The following is a 13149-nucleotide window of genomic DNA, read 5'->3' as shown; positions in this document are numbered from 1 at the left end:
TATATATATATATACTCACGTAGAAGACGCGTTAGGATGACAAAATATACTCTGTGTTTACTGGAACAGTCTTCCGCCCCATAACATTCCATAATCAAGTAGGCGCATAGCTCTTGTTCCAATATTTGCATCCACACCTGGGCTGTATCTATATACTGTCTTGGTTTGGCATTGACGGTTCATTAGCGATGCTGCAGTTGAACGTCGGGCTAGCCTAGGCCCTGCTCAAGCTGGTCATAACGTTTGGTCTTCATCTTTACCCTAGCTGCACTGATGAGGCCTAGAAGGCCGAAACGGATCCGTCTGCAGATATTGGGATTTTTTCCAGTGGATATTTAGTTTGTTTTGAAATTCTTGATCGGATTTTCTCTACTGTTCCGTTTAAACTTTATATTATCATTATTTGCATTTATGTGGCTGCTCGTTGTTTTTATGGGTTTATCCCATTTGCCATTAAATTTATATATATCTTCCTTCTTAAACTTCCACAGTTTTATGTATTAATTTTTGTTAATTTTAGATTCAACAGTAAACTACTGTCTTGGTTTGTTACGTTTAATGGCGACGTTGTTGGAGAACGATCCTAGCATAACTTATGATTCTTACGAAGATGCATTCGATCAAATACAGAAACTAACAGTTGTTCTAAAGGAAATGGGAGCGGACCTTAGACAAATTGATAATGGTTGTATCAGATTCCATCTCTCATTTTATCAGTTATCTGATCTGGAGAAGTTTCGACAAATACACAGAAGTGGAAAGTTGTTGAACATGTTTGCCAGGATTTTACTTTCTGGTGTTAACCTAGACCAATGGAAATTGTCGTTACATAAAGGTATGAATTTATAAACAGATATATATATATATATATATATATATATATATATATATATAATTAAACATAATATATAGATTATTTAGGGCATGTATTTTTGTTTATTGACAATTACCCTAAACAAAGGCTAAAGAAGCAACTCAGGCTAAGGGGTTACGTATTTAAAAGAAACAGTTTACAAGAAGTTTGTTTTGAGATCAGAATATACGGTAATTATTACTTAATACATCATTCTTGAGGTATTAAGTAAATATGATTTTTATATAATATAAAAGATTTACAAATATAACTAGGCTTGAACTCGTCACTTAGGACGAGTTAGGTTATCTGCTTCTCAAGTAAAAGAAATCTCTCTGTGCTTAAAAAGTATGAATTATGGAAAAATAACATAGCCATGGCAATCAAAATGCAGTTAAGTATCAAGTCTGTCACCCTCTCTCGGGTCGTCAAAGATTTAAAGAAAGAAAGAAAGAGTAGGAGAGGGCCAGAAAAACCTTCATTTTGACCATGATGACGTCACCAAAGTAAAAAAAAAAACACGAAATATTGTGGAAGGAAATTGCGTCACCTATAACATACTTAAAGGACCTGTGAAATATAGCTGGAATATACCGTTTTAGGATCATCATAAAATATATGCCAAATCATCATAAAAAGATGTGCCAAATTTGGAATTAAAAATATCGGCTTCATTAGGTAATTTATTGATTTGTATGTTCTTACTGCAAACCTGCCAAAAATTAATGAAGTATACAAATCTGCGATGTGACGTCGTTATTGCCTGAATTAAGGTTGCGTAATCTCATCATGGAGGTATTATTGAGAATAGTCCTCCAGAAATACGGGTTTGAAGCACCAAAGTTGGACATAATTGCAACAAAACGTTTTTGTATGAATATATATAGTTACCCATGTAACAAGCCCACAAGGGACCCATATCATGGTGCCCATATGCAGATCTATATGGGTACCATATGTGCTATCCTTGAGGAAACCTCCGGATTTTTCACCCAAGATCCATGTGGGGCCCATCTGATTTAACCCATAGCCCAGATATAAACCATTTAGGGCCCATATGGAACCCACATGAATTTTTACATAGGTAGCATATGGGTTTCCCATATGGAACCTATATTTCCCGACCCATATGGATAACATATGGGCTATCCTTGAGGAAACCTCCAGATTCTGCACCCAAGCCCCATGTGGGGCCTATGTGGTTTAGCCCATAGCCCAGATATAACCCATTTGGGGCCAATATGGAACCTATATTTCCCATCTCATGGGTACCATATGGACTAGCCCTTAATGTGGAGCCCACATCTTTCAGAGAAACCATATGGGGCCAACATGGTACCCTCATGCATTTGTGCATGGGTGGCATATGGGATTCTCACATGGTACCCATATGCAATTGCACATGGGTGGTATAGGAGGCCTGTCACGCCAAAAATTGTCCGGGCCAGAATCGGTCCCCCGGACCGATTCCATTATTAGTCCGGGGGACCGACTTTAGCCGCCAAAATCATTCCTCCTTGGATAATATTGGTCCGGCCAGGACTAGTTTTGGCTTAGCCTAAATCGACGTTCCGCCTACGCCTGCTACAGTGCTACACTATACAGGTTTGGTGTCAACCAATCACAGCACAGTGAGTCGGAATATCTGGAAACAAATGTGCAAACTTATTAATTATAGTCTTCAACCTGTCTCTTATACACATCTAGATGTGTATAAGAGACAGCAATATAACAATGAACTCGAACTACTGCCTTTATATTTCTATGTATCTTTATTCAACATCACATATCCCAGGTCTTGCCTGTTCCGGATCTGAGCACCAACTACTTCACTTCAATGTTTTCTGCCTATACATATTAACACCCTAACGACATAAACATGTATTCACCATGGTGGTAAAAAGCCAGCACAAAGGCAGTAAGGTTATGTAATCCAGACAAGTGTCTGGCCAAATCTGACCTTGCTTGTGGAAACAGTCACATTAATTATCGGACCATGATTGTGCAGAAGGTCTTATCAGTTATAGAAAGAATCTGGGATGAGTATGCCTTTGGGCTACCCTAACACCTCCCTTCTGAACCCAAAAAAAAAAAAAAATTGGCGAAAGCTTTTACTTTACAGTAATATTAAATATTGTCCCACAGTAATAAATACTGTCACATAACACCTCCCCCTAAACAGAAAAGCTTGAGGCGACAAACATTTTTTGTACACAAAAGTAAACCGTGTGACTACAGTACATATCAATATTAAATACAGTAGGCCAAAAGAAATTGAAAACAAAATTATTTAAAAAGATATCAGTGAGTTACAGCATTTTACGTTTGAGTTTCTCTCTACAAAATTCGCGACAATGCATCAGCGATGACATTGTCTTTTCCCTTGATGTGTTTAATATCCAAATTTTATGACTGTAAAATCAAACTCCATCTTAATATTCTCTGATTGTTATTTTTCATGCGATTAATAAATGTCAGAGGATTGTGATCAGTATACACCACAAGTGGTTGAATTGTACAACCTACATACACATCAAAATGCAATAATGTTAACAATAAAGCTAAACATTTTTTCTCTATAGTAGAGTAGTTTCGTTGGTGGCAATCAAATTTCTTCGAAAAATAAGCAATGGATTGATCAACATTATGTACACCCTCTTGTAACAACACTCTGCCCACTCCCACATTACTAGCATCATCGGCAATCTTAAAAGGCTGCGTGAAGTTTGGTGCTTTTAACACAGGATAGTTTATTAAGATAGCTTTGATGTTATCAAATGACTGTTGGCATTGATCATTCCACACAAATTTCTTCACACGCCTTTTCGTTAGAGTGGATAAGTTCGGACAAAATTTACGATAATATCCCGCCATGCCGAGAAATCTCATAACCTCTTTCTTAGTGGTTGGCGTTTGAAAATTTACTATTGCGTCTACTTTTGCCATACGTGGTTTCACCTGTCCATTACCAACTATATGTCCTAAATACTCTACGGTAGCATAACACAATTTACTCTTGATTAAATTAACGATTAGATTTGCATCAGATAAACGAGTACCGTAAACAATGCCACTATTTGTTTTACATGGGCTTCCCACGTGTCACTGTACACAATAACACTCACAATTATCTAAACAGCTGTAATTCTGTTCATTAATCTTTGGGAAGGTTGCTGGAGAATTTTTCATACCAAATGGCATCATTTTATATTCATATAGGCCCCCTACAGTTACAAATGCCGATACCTATTTGGCTCTTTCAGTCAGGGGAACTTGCCAATAGCCTTTTAGTAAGTCAAACTTACTCACATATTTAGCATTGCTATTTTATCTACACAGTCATCCACTCTAGCTATGGGATACGAGTCCGTCTTAGTTACGTCATTGACCTTCCTAAAACCGGTACAAAAACGATATGAAGCATCAGGTTTTGGTACTAAAATACATGGCGAACTCCATTCACTACTACTGGATTCGATAATGTCGTTTACTAACATGTATTTGATTTCATTGTCCAAATGTGTAGCCTTAATAAGATTAATTCGGTACGGATGTTGTTTAATTGTAGTTGTACCCTCCACATTTACATCATGGGACAGTATTGTTGTCCTAGTCGGAATATCTGGAAACAAATGTGCAAACTTATTAATTATAGTCTTCAACTCTGTTCGCTCACCGTCATTTAAATGACAAAATTTCTGATCCAAATTAGATAGAACATATTTATTCTTCAGTCTAACATCACTTTCATTACTCTTATCTTTAACTGTATCAGACTTCTTTACATTCACATTAGTTTCATTATTACAATGTTGATCATGAATTATATCATTGTCATTGTATGTATCATATATAGTCATTGTATTAACCGGCTTGGCTACATCAACATCACTACGCTTAACATATTTTTTAAGCATGTTAATGTGACACACACGCTTTAGTTTGCGCCTTCCTGGCGTTTTCACGACATAATCCAACTCATTTAACTTAGATTCAATTTCATAAGGCCCACTGAAACTATAGCTTTCAATGAAAAACTAACACTTGTTCACCTCTAGCATCTTTATCGTACCATTGTTTCGTTCTATCTTGACTTTGCATTTATTTCCCATGTCTTGTTTAGGCGCTCTTTAAAATTTGACACATAGTCTAACAAATTTATGTTTTCATCCTCGTCTAACCACTTCTACTTCAACATCATTAATGGTCCCCGCATCGTTCGTCCAAACACAAGTTCAAACGGGCTCAATCCCAAAGATTCCTGTACACTCTCTCGCACTCCAAACAAAAGCAAATGTACACCTTCGTCCCAATCTTTCTCGTATTCCATACAGTATGACTTAATCATTGTTTTCAAAGTTTGATGGAAACGTTCCAATGCCCCCTGTGATTGTGGGTGATATGGAGTGGATTTGAATTGAACAATCCCTAGAGTAAACATGACTTGTTGAAACAAGGTTGACATAAAATTAGACACTTGATCTGACTGGATTGTTTTAGGTGAATGTAGGTAAGAATGGCCCCGGATAAATTGGCCCCAGAAAAAATGGCCCCGGAAAAAATGGCCCCGGAAAAATTATGGCTCCATATGACAGGTAGGTAAAAATGGCCCCAATGAAAAATTCGGTAATAGAAATGATATATTTTTTTTAATCTTCAAATATTTAAATACTGTATAAGCAAGAATTTAATAAAGAAATAAAAAATGGCCCTCAATTATAAAATTCAAGAAAAAAAAATTAATAGTAAATAAAAAAATAAATGCTGTAAAATACCCTGTAGCAAAAATTTAATTAATAAATCAACATAAAGAATATGCCTATTTGAGAACTAAAATAAATTAGTTTTTGTTACAATACTGTAACTTACAAAGCAACTTTTAAAAAATAGTAACATTGCATGCGCTAAAAAAGATGCTGTTAAATTAGTTATTAGAAACTTTTGAGTAGGAATACATATATACAGTACAGTAATGTACAATAGTCAGCGAGTTCGTCAAACAAGGTATAAAAAATGTCTCGCCTTGGGTAGCATCTTTTTTAAAGAAAATCATTAATTTCATTAAAAAAAAACACAAGTTACTGATTGATTAAATAATTCTATTTTAAATAAGAAATGATTTTATGTAAGTGCAAATCCAAGTTTGATTGCTTAATTAAAGAAATGCTTTGGATCAAAGAACTGAAACACTTAACAAACAAACTGATTCAGTCAAGGCCAAACTGTTTATCTAGTTAATCTGCTAAGAAGGGCTAATTATTGCTTAGCTCCACTGTGGCTCCACACACTGTAGGCCCTACTGATATGTAAATTAATTACTTACTTCCTGTCACTGCTTGGTATTTTTGTTTTTAGTTTTTTCAATTTACTTGATCTTAAGAAATGTTCCATGATGGACCCGAAACGTCGATCTTTCTAGTCATTAAATTTTGTTTTGAGATTATGTTCTTAATTGATTTAATAAATAAAAGCCACTAATAATAATTTGATTTACTAAATTTCATTATGTAAAAATAGTTGCTTTAACAGAGATTAAAAATATGTTACGCCTTACTTATTTTTAATCTATGGTCTTTTTAATTAATTTTTTTTTTTTATTGGAAATTCCGTAGTGCAGAGTAAATTTATTAAAACCCATTAGGTTTACAGTAATATGAAAAAAAAAAATTAGTTTATACAGAAATAGTATCTAAAATGATCTCAATTTCCAAAGTTAAAGCAAAAGATCTAATCTAAACACACAATATTAGACAGGATGTATTTGTTTGGAAAGAATCCACTCTTTTGTGAAATTAAGAGGTTTATAGGTGAAAATTGTAAATTAAATTTAGAAATAAGTTTTATTTTTTCCTTTGAACTGAGATCAATATGTGATTTTTTTTTATTTCTTTAAAAGCATTTGTTTTTTAACAATTACAACAGATGCAAATAATGTTCTTAGAGATAATCGAAAAACAATGGCCGTTAAATAACATTTTTAGAAATAAAAGTTTTAAAAACGTTATTTCACTAACAAAGTAGAGGAATGACATACAGTATACAGTACTTCAACTACAAAAATATGCTTTCATAGATAACCATAAACTTCACTTTTGTTAAATATCAAATGAATTAACTTTACATGTTATAAACAGTAGTTAAAGCATGTGGATCAATTGTGTGTTTGAATCACAAGTTCATGTATGGAAAAAGGGAGAGGCTTACTTTCTCGCAAACTTAGCAATAAATTGTCTGCTTAGAATTTATTCAAAGAAGTATTGCTTTAAGGAAACTGAATAATTAGGAATACATTTATTTAAGCAACTAATTTAGTTGCATACTTGGTTTTTACTCATCACTAACTAAATCCAAGTGCCTACTATTGGCTTAGAATTATATAGTTATGCATGGCAATTATGCTAAGAATTAAAATGGCGTGTGATTGTGAGGGTAGGGTGATTATGGTAGTATTAAGTGGTATTGCTAAATCCCACAAACCTCCCAAAACACACTGTAGAAAATCAAACAATTCAATTGTGATTGACTGACTTGGTATATCAATAAGAAAATTAAATACATTCACAACTATTTTTTGGGTAAAATTTAGATTTTTTTAAATGAAAAAATACTTGCAAATACACCACAAACCTCTACACACACTGCAAACCCCATCTAAACCATATAATTATGATTGTAGAACTCTCTTTTTCTTTAAAAAAAAAAATAATAATTTGATGTTCATACTAACCCACTGCGTGTGGGGTTTACCAATACACAGATTGAATGTCTGGAAAATTGTGATTCCCCTACCGTGAAATCGGCCACAAGTAAATTATTTTAGTATTAATAAATGCATGATTTATGTTGATTTATTGATTATGTTGTTGCTATTTTTTAACATTTAAATGAAAAAAAAATAAAAAGTGTAATTCATTGCTTTTTATTTATCTTTGAATATTTTATCATTGAATATCAATTCTTGCAAAAAGTAAAATGTAAATGGCAATTTGTTTGATGTTAGATTCCTTTTAAAAACTAAATTGAAGATAAAAAAATGCATATATTGACTCAAGAAAATCAGTTTTAATACAGAATTTGATTATTGGGGCCATTTTTACCTACCTGTCATATGGGGCCATTTTTACCGGGGCCGTTTTTTCCGGTGGCATTTTTTCCGGGGCCATTTTTTCCGGGGCCATTTTTTCCAGGGCCATTCTTACCGTACACCGTTTTAGGTAGACGCACCAATGTAAAAAACTTCGTTAATGCCTTTACTATGTTTTTAGCATTAATGGTTCGTAGGGGAATGGCCTCTGGAAACCTGGTAGCGGTACACATTATCGTTAATAAATATTGATTCCCTGACTAGAACTCTATTAAATGGTTCCTCGAATGCAGGGATAGGCTTTAGAGGCGCTTTGGGCACTTTTTGATTGGGTTTACCCACTCCTGACAAACATGACAGGATTTACAATAGTCCCTAACATCTTGTTTTATTCTGGGCCAGTAGAAGTGAGTTAGCAGTCTATTAAATGTTTTGTTAACACCTATGTGACCCGCCATAGGGGTATCATGAGCAAAACTAATAACTTCATTTCGATATATCTGTGGAACCACTATTTGGTTAACCACTGCCCATTCATCATTTACCTTTTCATCGGGTGGCCTCCACTTTCTCTTTAAAATTCCATCCTTTCTATAGTAAGCAACGGCCAGCGTCTCTAACTCATCGGCCTCCAAAGATTTAACTTTTAACTAACTCATTAAGTTGTTCATCTTTCTGTTGTTCATTAATATGGTTTTCCATACTAACAAGTAGTTTGAGTCCTTTATCTGGGCCTACAACATTATATGTGTTTTCACCGCTAACAGGTAACCAGCTAACGTTTCTGTATGATAAGGGTGTTTCCCTATCATCAGAGGACTGACATTATCATTAATTTCTATCATCTTACTTTGTGCTCTCGTTAAAGCACATGCAGGGTAAATATCCTCCTTTTCTGGTTCTCTAACTATGTAGGCTCATTAAGTACAATGGGATTTAAAATTACTTTGTCCCCTGCCAAATCATTACCAAGCAATAAAAAATGCCTTCTACTGGTAGAGTAGGTCTAATACCTACCGTTACTGATCCAGAAATTAATTCGGATTTAATGTTTATAACATGAAGCGGCACGCTAACAAATCCTGACTCGACATCCTGTATTAACACATTAAATCCAGTATTACTAGACAAAGGCAAAATCCCTTCTAACAACATTGACTGGGCTGCACCAGTGTCCCGAAATAATATTATTTTGAATAGGATTGTTATCACCCTCTAATGAGATAAAGCCTTTAGGAATAAACGGTTGATACCGCCTCATCCACTCGGACTTGGATTGATATCCGCTACAGGCATTAGGGAAAAATTCCCTATTCTTTCTGAGATAGCAATTTGATATAACATGTCCCCGTTTCTTACAGTAAGCGCATTGTGGAGCTGATCCCCATCGTTTCTGGCCATAGTTACCATTGTTACGATTAGAATGGGTACCCCAAACTTATTCCCGATTTGATGATGGAGTATTATGGGGTTTATTTACACCCTGATCATGTTTAGTAAATCTCTGTTTATGGATTAATATATACTCATCAGCTGTAGCTGCGGCCTTACTCAAGTCTTCAACTTGATGTTCGTTTAAATGTCTCTACATTATTGGGAATACATTCTTTAAATTCCTCCATCAATATAATTTCACTCAATTTGGCAAAATCTTTGTTAACATTTCTAGATGCTAACCAACGATCAAATAACTGCTCCTTTTCTCTAGCAAACTCAACAAAAGTGGTATTAGCAGCTTTCTTTAAGTTCCTAAAATTTTGTCTATACGCTTCGGGTACTAACTCATAAGCTTTAAGGATGGCCCCTTTCACTCTATCATAATCACCACCCTCCTCAACTTACTGACAAGGCCGAAAATATATCTCGTGCCTTTCCCACCAACAAACTTTGTAATAATAAAGGCCACACTTGCCTAGGCCATTTAAGGCTGCCTGCAATCTTCTCAAAATGCAGGAAATATTTATCTACCTCCTTCTCACGGAATACGGGCACCCAATATATTTCATGGCATCAAAAGGTGTCCACCCTACATCAGTATCACTCACTTCGAAAGATTTTCCTATCTTCATCTCCATCTCCTTAATTTTAATTTCGTGCGCTTTCCTTTTTCACTCTAATGTTATCTGTCTTTCATCTTTCTCTTTTTCTCTGTTTTCTCTCTCTTTTTCTCTTTCATTCTTCTCTCTCTCCCATTCCATCTCTTTCTGTTTTAACTGAAGTGTTAACTCCTATTCTCGCAACCTGGTCTCGCTATAACTAGGCGCTGCAGTGGGATTATCTGTATCGGACTCTCATGAAACATCTTTTCATTTACCATGTGTCTTGCAATTAGATTCTTAATTTCCTGTTTTTTCATATCTATTCTGACGTCCACTTTAAGTATTTTAGCTACAGCTAACAAATCGTTTTTTCTTAAATCGTTAAAATCATCCACTGTAGGATTTTCCATCAATTTCTCAATATCAGCCATGTTGACTGCCGCCATAAGTACAAATATAACATGTAATACTGGGTTAAAGACTCAACATTTTATTGCACTAAAGTGTTATATATATATATATTTGAAATTTATATATTAATTTGAAATTAAATGTTGTCAATGCATGTAATTGTTGATTTTCGGACATACTGTATATAATATATATTAAATACACATAATATACACATATTATCATGGAGGAATGCTATCATATATATATATATATATATATATATATATATACACGAGCAAATATACTGTAACAATATTAAAAATATAACAACTAGTATATATCTGTGTACATAGCTTAATCTTTCCTTATTGTTATTCCTATGTTCACTAACCGCGAAGGCTCTACTATTATTATGCTAAACCCAAATACTGTACTGTACATGCCGATCTTAAACTGTTATATAGGGTGATGTATGCAAATTCAGGCTTCAGCTATGGACATCATTGTGATTGTCTAGATAAACATTAGGCACGTCTGAAAAAAGCTAAGGAATCGTTCTTTCCGCCAAAATGTATTGCGGACGTAAGATGTCTAAGTGTGCTGAGCACAGCAAAGTAAATTTCAGCGGACTGATTTTGGCTTATGTGGACTGCATTTGGCAAGTAATTTGGCAATTATTATTTTTCCTGACACCCCTACTAGGTGTTGTTATAACATTTTGCAGTAGTAGAGGACCTCATAGAGAATAGTCTTTATAGGCTAGTAGTATTAGCAGATACTACTGCTACTGTACTACTACTACCGTAGGGATTTTTAATTAATTTTAAAAGAGAACTAGCAAAATAATTTTTTGTTCTAGAGTGGATTTTTGATATGCCATTAATTATAGAATCAACTTTAAAATCGTTTTTTGGCTATTTTTTTATGAAGTTATCGGCGATTATATACGATTTTACCATAACGTCAGTGGCGAAAAAGCAACAAAAATCGTGTAAATAGCACCGCGTAGGGTATCCGCCGCATACGATCTTTGCGTGCATGCTGTAACCATGGCTGTAAATCGTTTGTTGACAACCGCTGAATGCATATCAAATCATAGGCCTATGCATAATCTGGACATCATTGGCCTTTTGGTTAAGTATGCAGGCCCATAGGAAGCAATTTGGAAATGTGGCGGGGGGGGGGGGCAAATAAGCAGTCGGTAGCCACGGATATTTTACGAATTTTAGTGAATATTTTTATTAAGTTATTTGATAGGCATCGTCCTCCTGTAAAATGACTTTATATATGTTTTGTAATGTTTTAATAAAAAAAATGAATTAAACAACGAGAAACAAAGAGTATGCAAGAGTACCTATTTTATTTTAAAACCTGTTTTTCATGGCATCTTATGTTAATACATTATAATATACCAATTACTAGATCTAACCACATGTAATGTGCAATATTGTGTAAATTACGGTATAGATGCTACCAAGTATCATTAAGCAAAAGCATCTGTTTTGTCATTGTTGATATGCAAAAACATTTTTCTTTGGAAAAAGTGGGGGGGGGGAAATGCCCCCCCCCCCGGTTCCTACGGCCCTGGTATTAAATACACTTACCAACCTGCGTTCTACAAGAGGTACGGACCGTTGAGGAATAGGCCTAAGTGAAAATGATTGTCAATGTAATTCGTATTTCAGTCTACTGTACTGTCGTTCATGTCGTCCAGTTTTCTATTGTGAAAATTTTGTTCCATCAGAAAGGAAAAGGGAAAATGTAACCCCCATTTATAAAAAAAGGGAAAGGGTGTGTATCTGCTAATCAGTTAGCCTAACCTCTCATCTTTGTAAGGTCATGGAATTAGGGATGCTATGGTTACCCATTTAGATTCCAATACATTGCTTAGAACAACTCAGCACGGTTTTAGGCGTGGGAGATCATGTTTGACAAATCTATTATTTTTGTTGGAAAAGGTTACAAAGTATATTGACCAGGACCTTCAAGTTTATGTCTTTTATTTGGATTTCTAGAAGGCCTTTGATAAAGTGCCACATGTAAAATTGATTAAAAAGGTTTTTGATCATAATATTGTTGGTAATTTGGGTCTCTGGTTACAAAATTTGTTATCGCATCGGTTACGAGTAGTGATTAATGGTAGGAAGTCACTCTGGGAATCAGTTACCAATGGTGTACCCCAGGGCTCAGTTTTGGGTCCTGTGCTCTTTCTTATATTTGTTAATGACATTGATACCGTTGTTGATTCACTTGTCTTGAAATATGCAGATGACACTAAATTGTTTCGAACTGTCTCGACTGGAAATGCTGCAAGGAAATTGCAAGCTGACTTACATAATTTGTCTACTTGGTGTCAGGACTGGTTGATGCTTTTTAATGTATCCACGTGCAAAGAAATGCACTTAGGTCATAATAACCCTAATTTTAATTATGATTTAGAAGTCATTGTTCTTGAGGAAGTTAAGGAGGAAAAAGACCTAGGTGCTATTATTGATAAATCTTTGAAATCCAGCAAACAGTGTGTTGCTGCTGTCAAAACTGCAAATCGGGTACTCGACAGTATTGTCGTGTTGGGGTCTATGTTGACTCGCAAGAGAGATTAGAACTCGAATTATACTCAGTAGACTTTATGCAGTTTCTTGTTATGTTTTATTGTATATCACAATCAATTAAATATACAAAAAGGTCTGACTCTATAATGTAAACATAAAACGTTTACTTTCTATCTTTCTATCTCTGTCTCTGTCTCCTTTACGTGTCCTCCTCTAATAATTTCATTC

General features: G+C 34.8%; 1 protein-coding gene across 1 annotated transcript in view; it reads left to right on the top strand.

The window, feature by feature from the left end:
* The window catches only part of LOC117120468, a 77036-nt gene that overhangs the window by 5338 nt on the left and 58549 nt on the right, over window positions 1–13149 (top strand). Inside the window, exon 2 of the mRNA XM_033265492.1 lies at window positions 521–835. Within this exon, the coding sequence (XP_033121383.1) occupies window positions 521–835 (315 nt within the window). The remainder of the gene's footprint in view (window positions 1–520; window positions 836–13149) is intronic.

This window comes from Anneissia japonica, unplaced genomic scaffold, assembly GCF_011630105.1.
Source record: "Anneissia japonica isolate Jap-2015-1 unplaced genomic scaffold, ASM1163010v1 scaffold288046_len260376_cov104, whole genome shotgun sequence".
Lineage (NCBI taxonomy): Eukaryota > Metazoa > Echinodermata > Crinoidea > Comatulida > Comatulidae > Anneissia > Anneissia japonica.
Note: the sequence above shows the minus strand (reverse complement) of the source record. Positions and strands in the feature narration are given on the sequence as shown.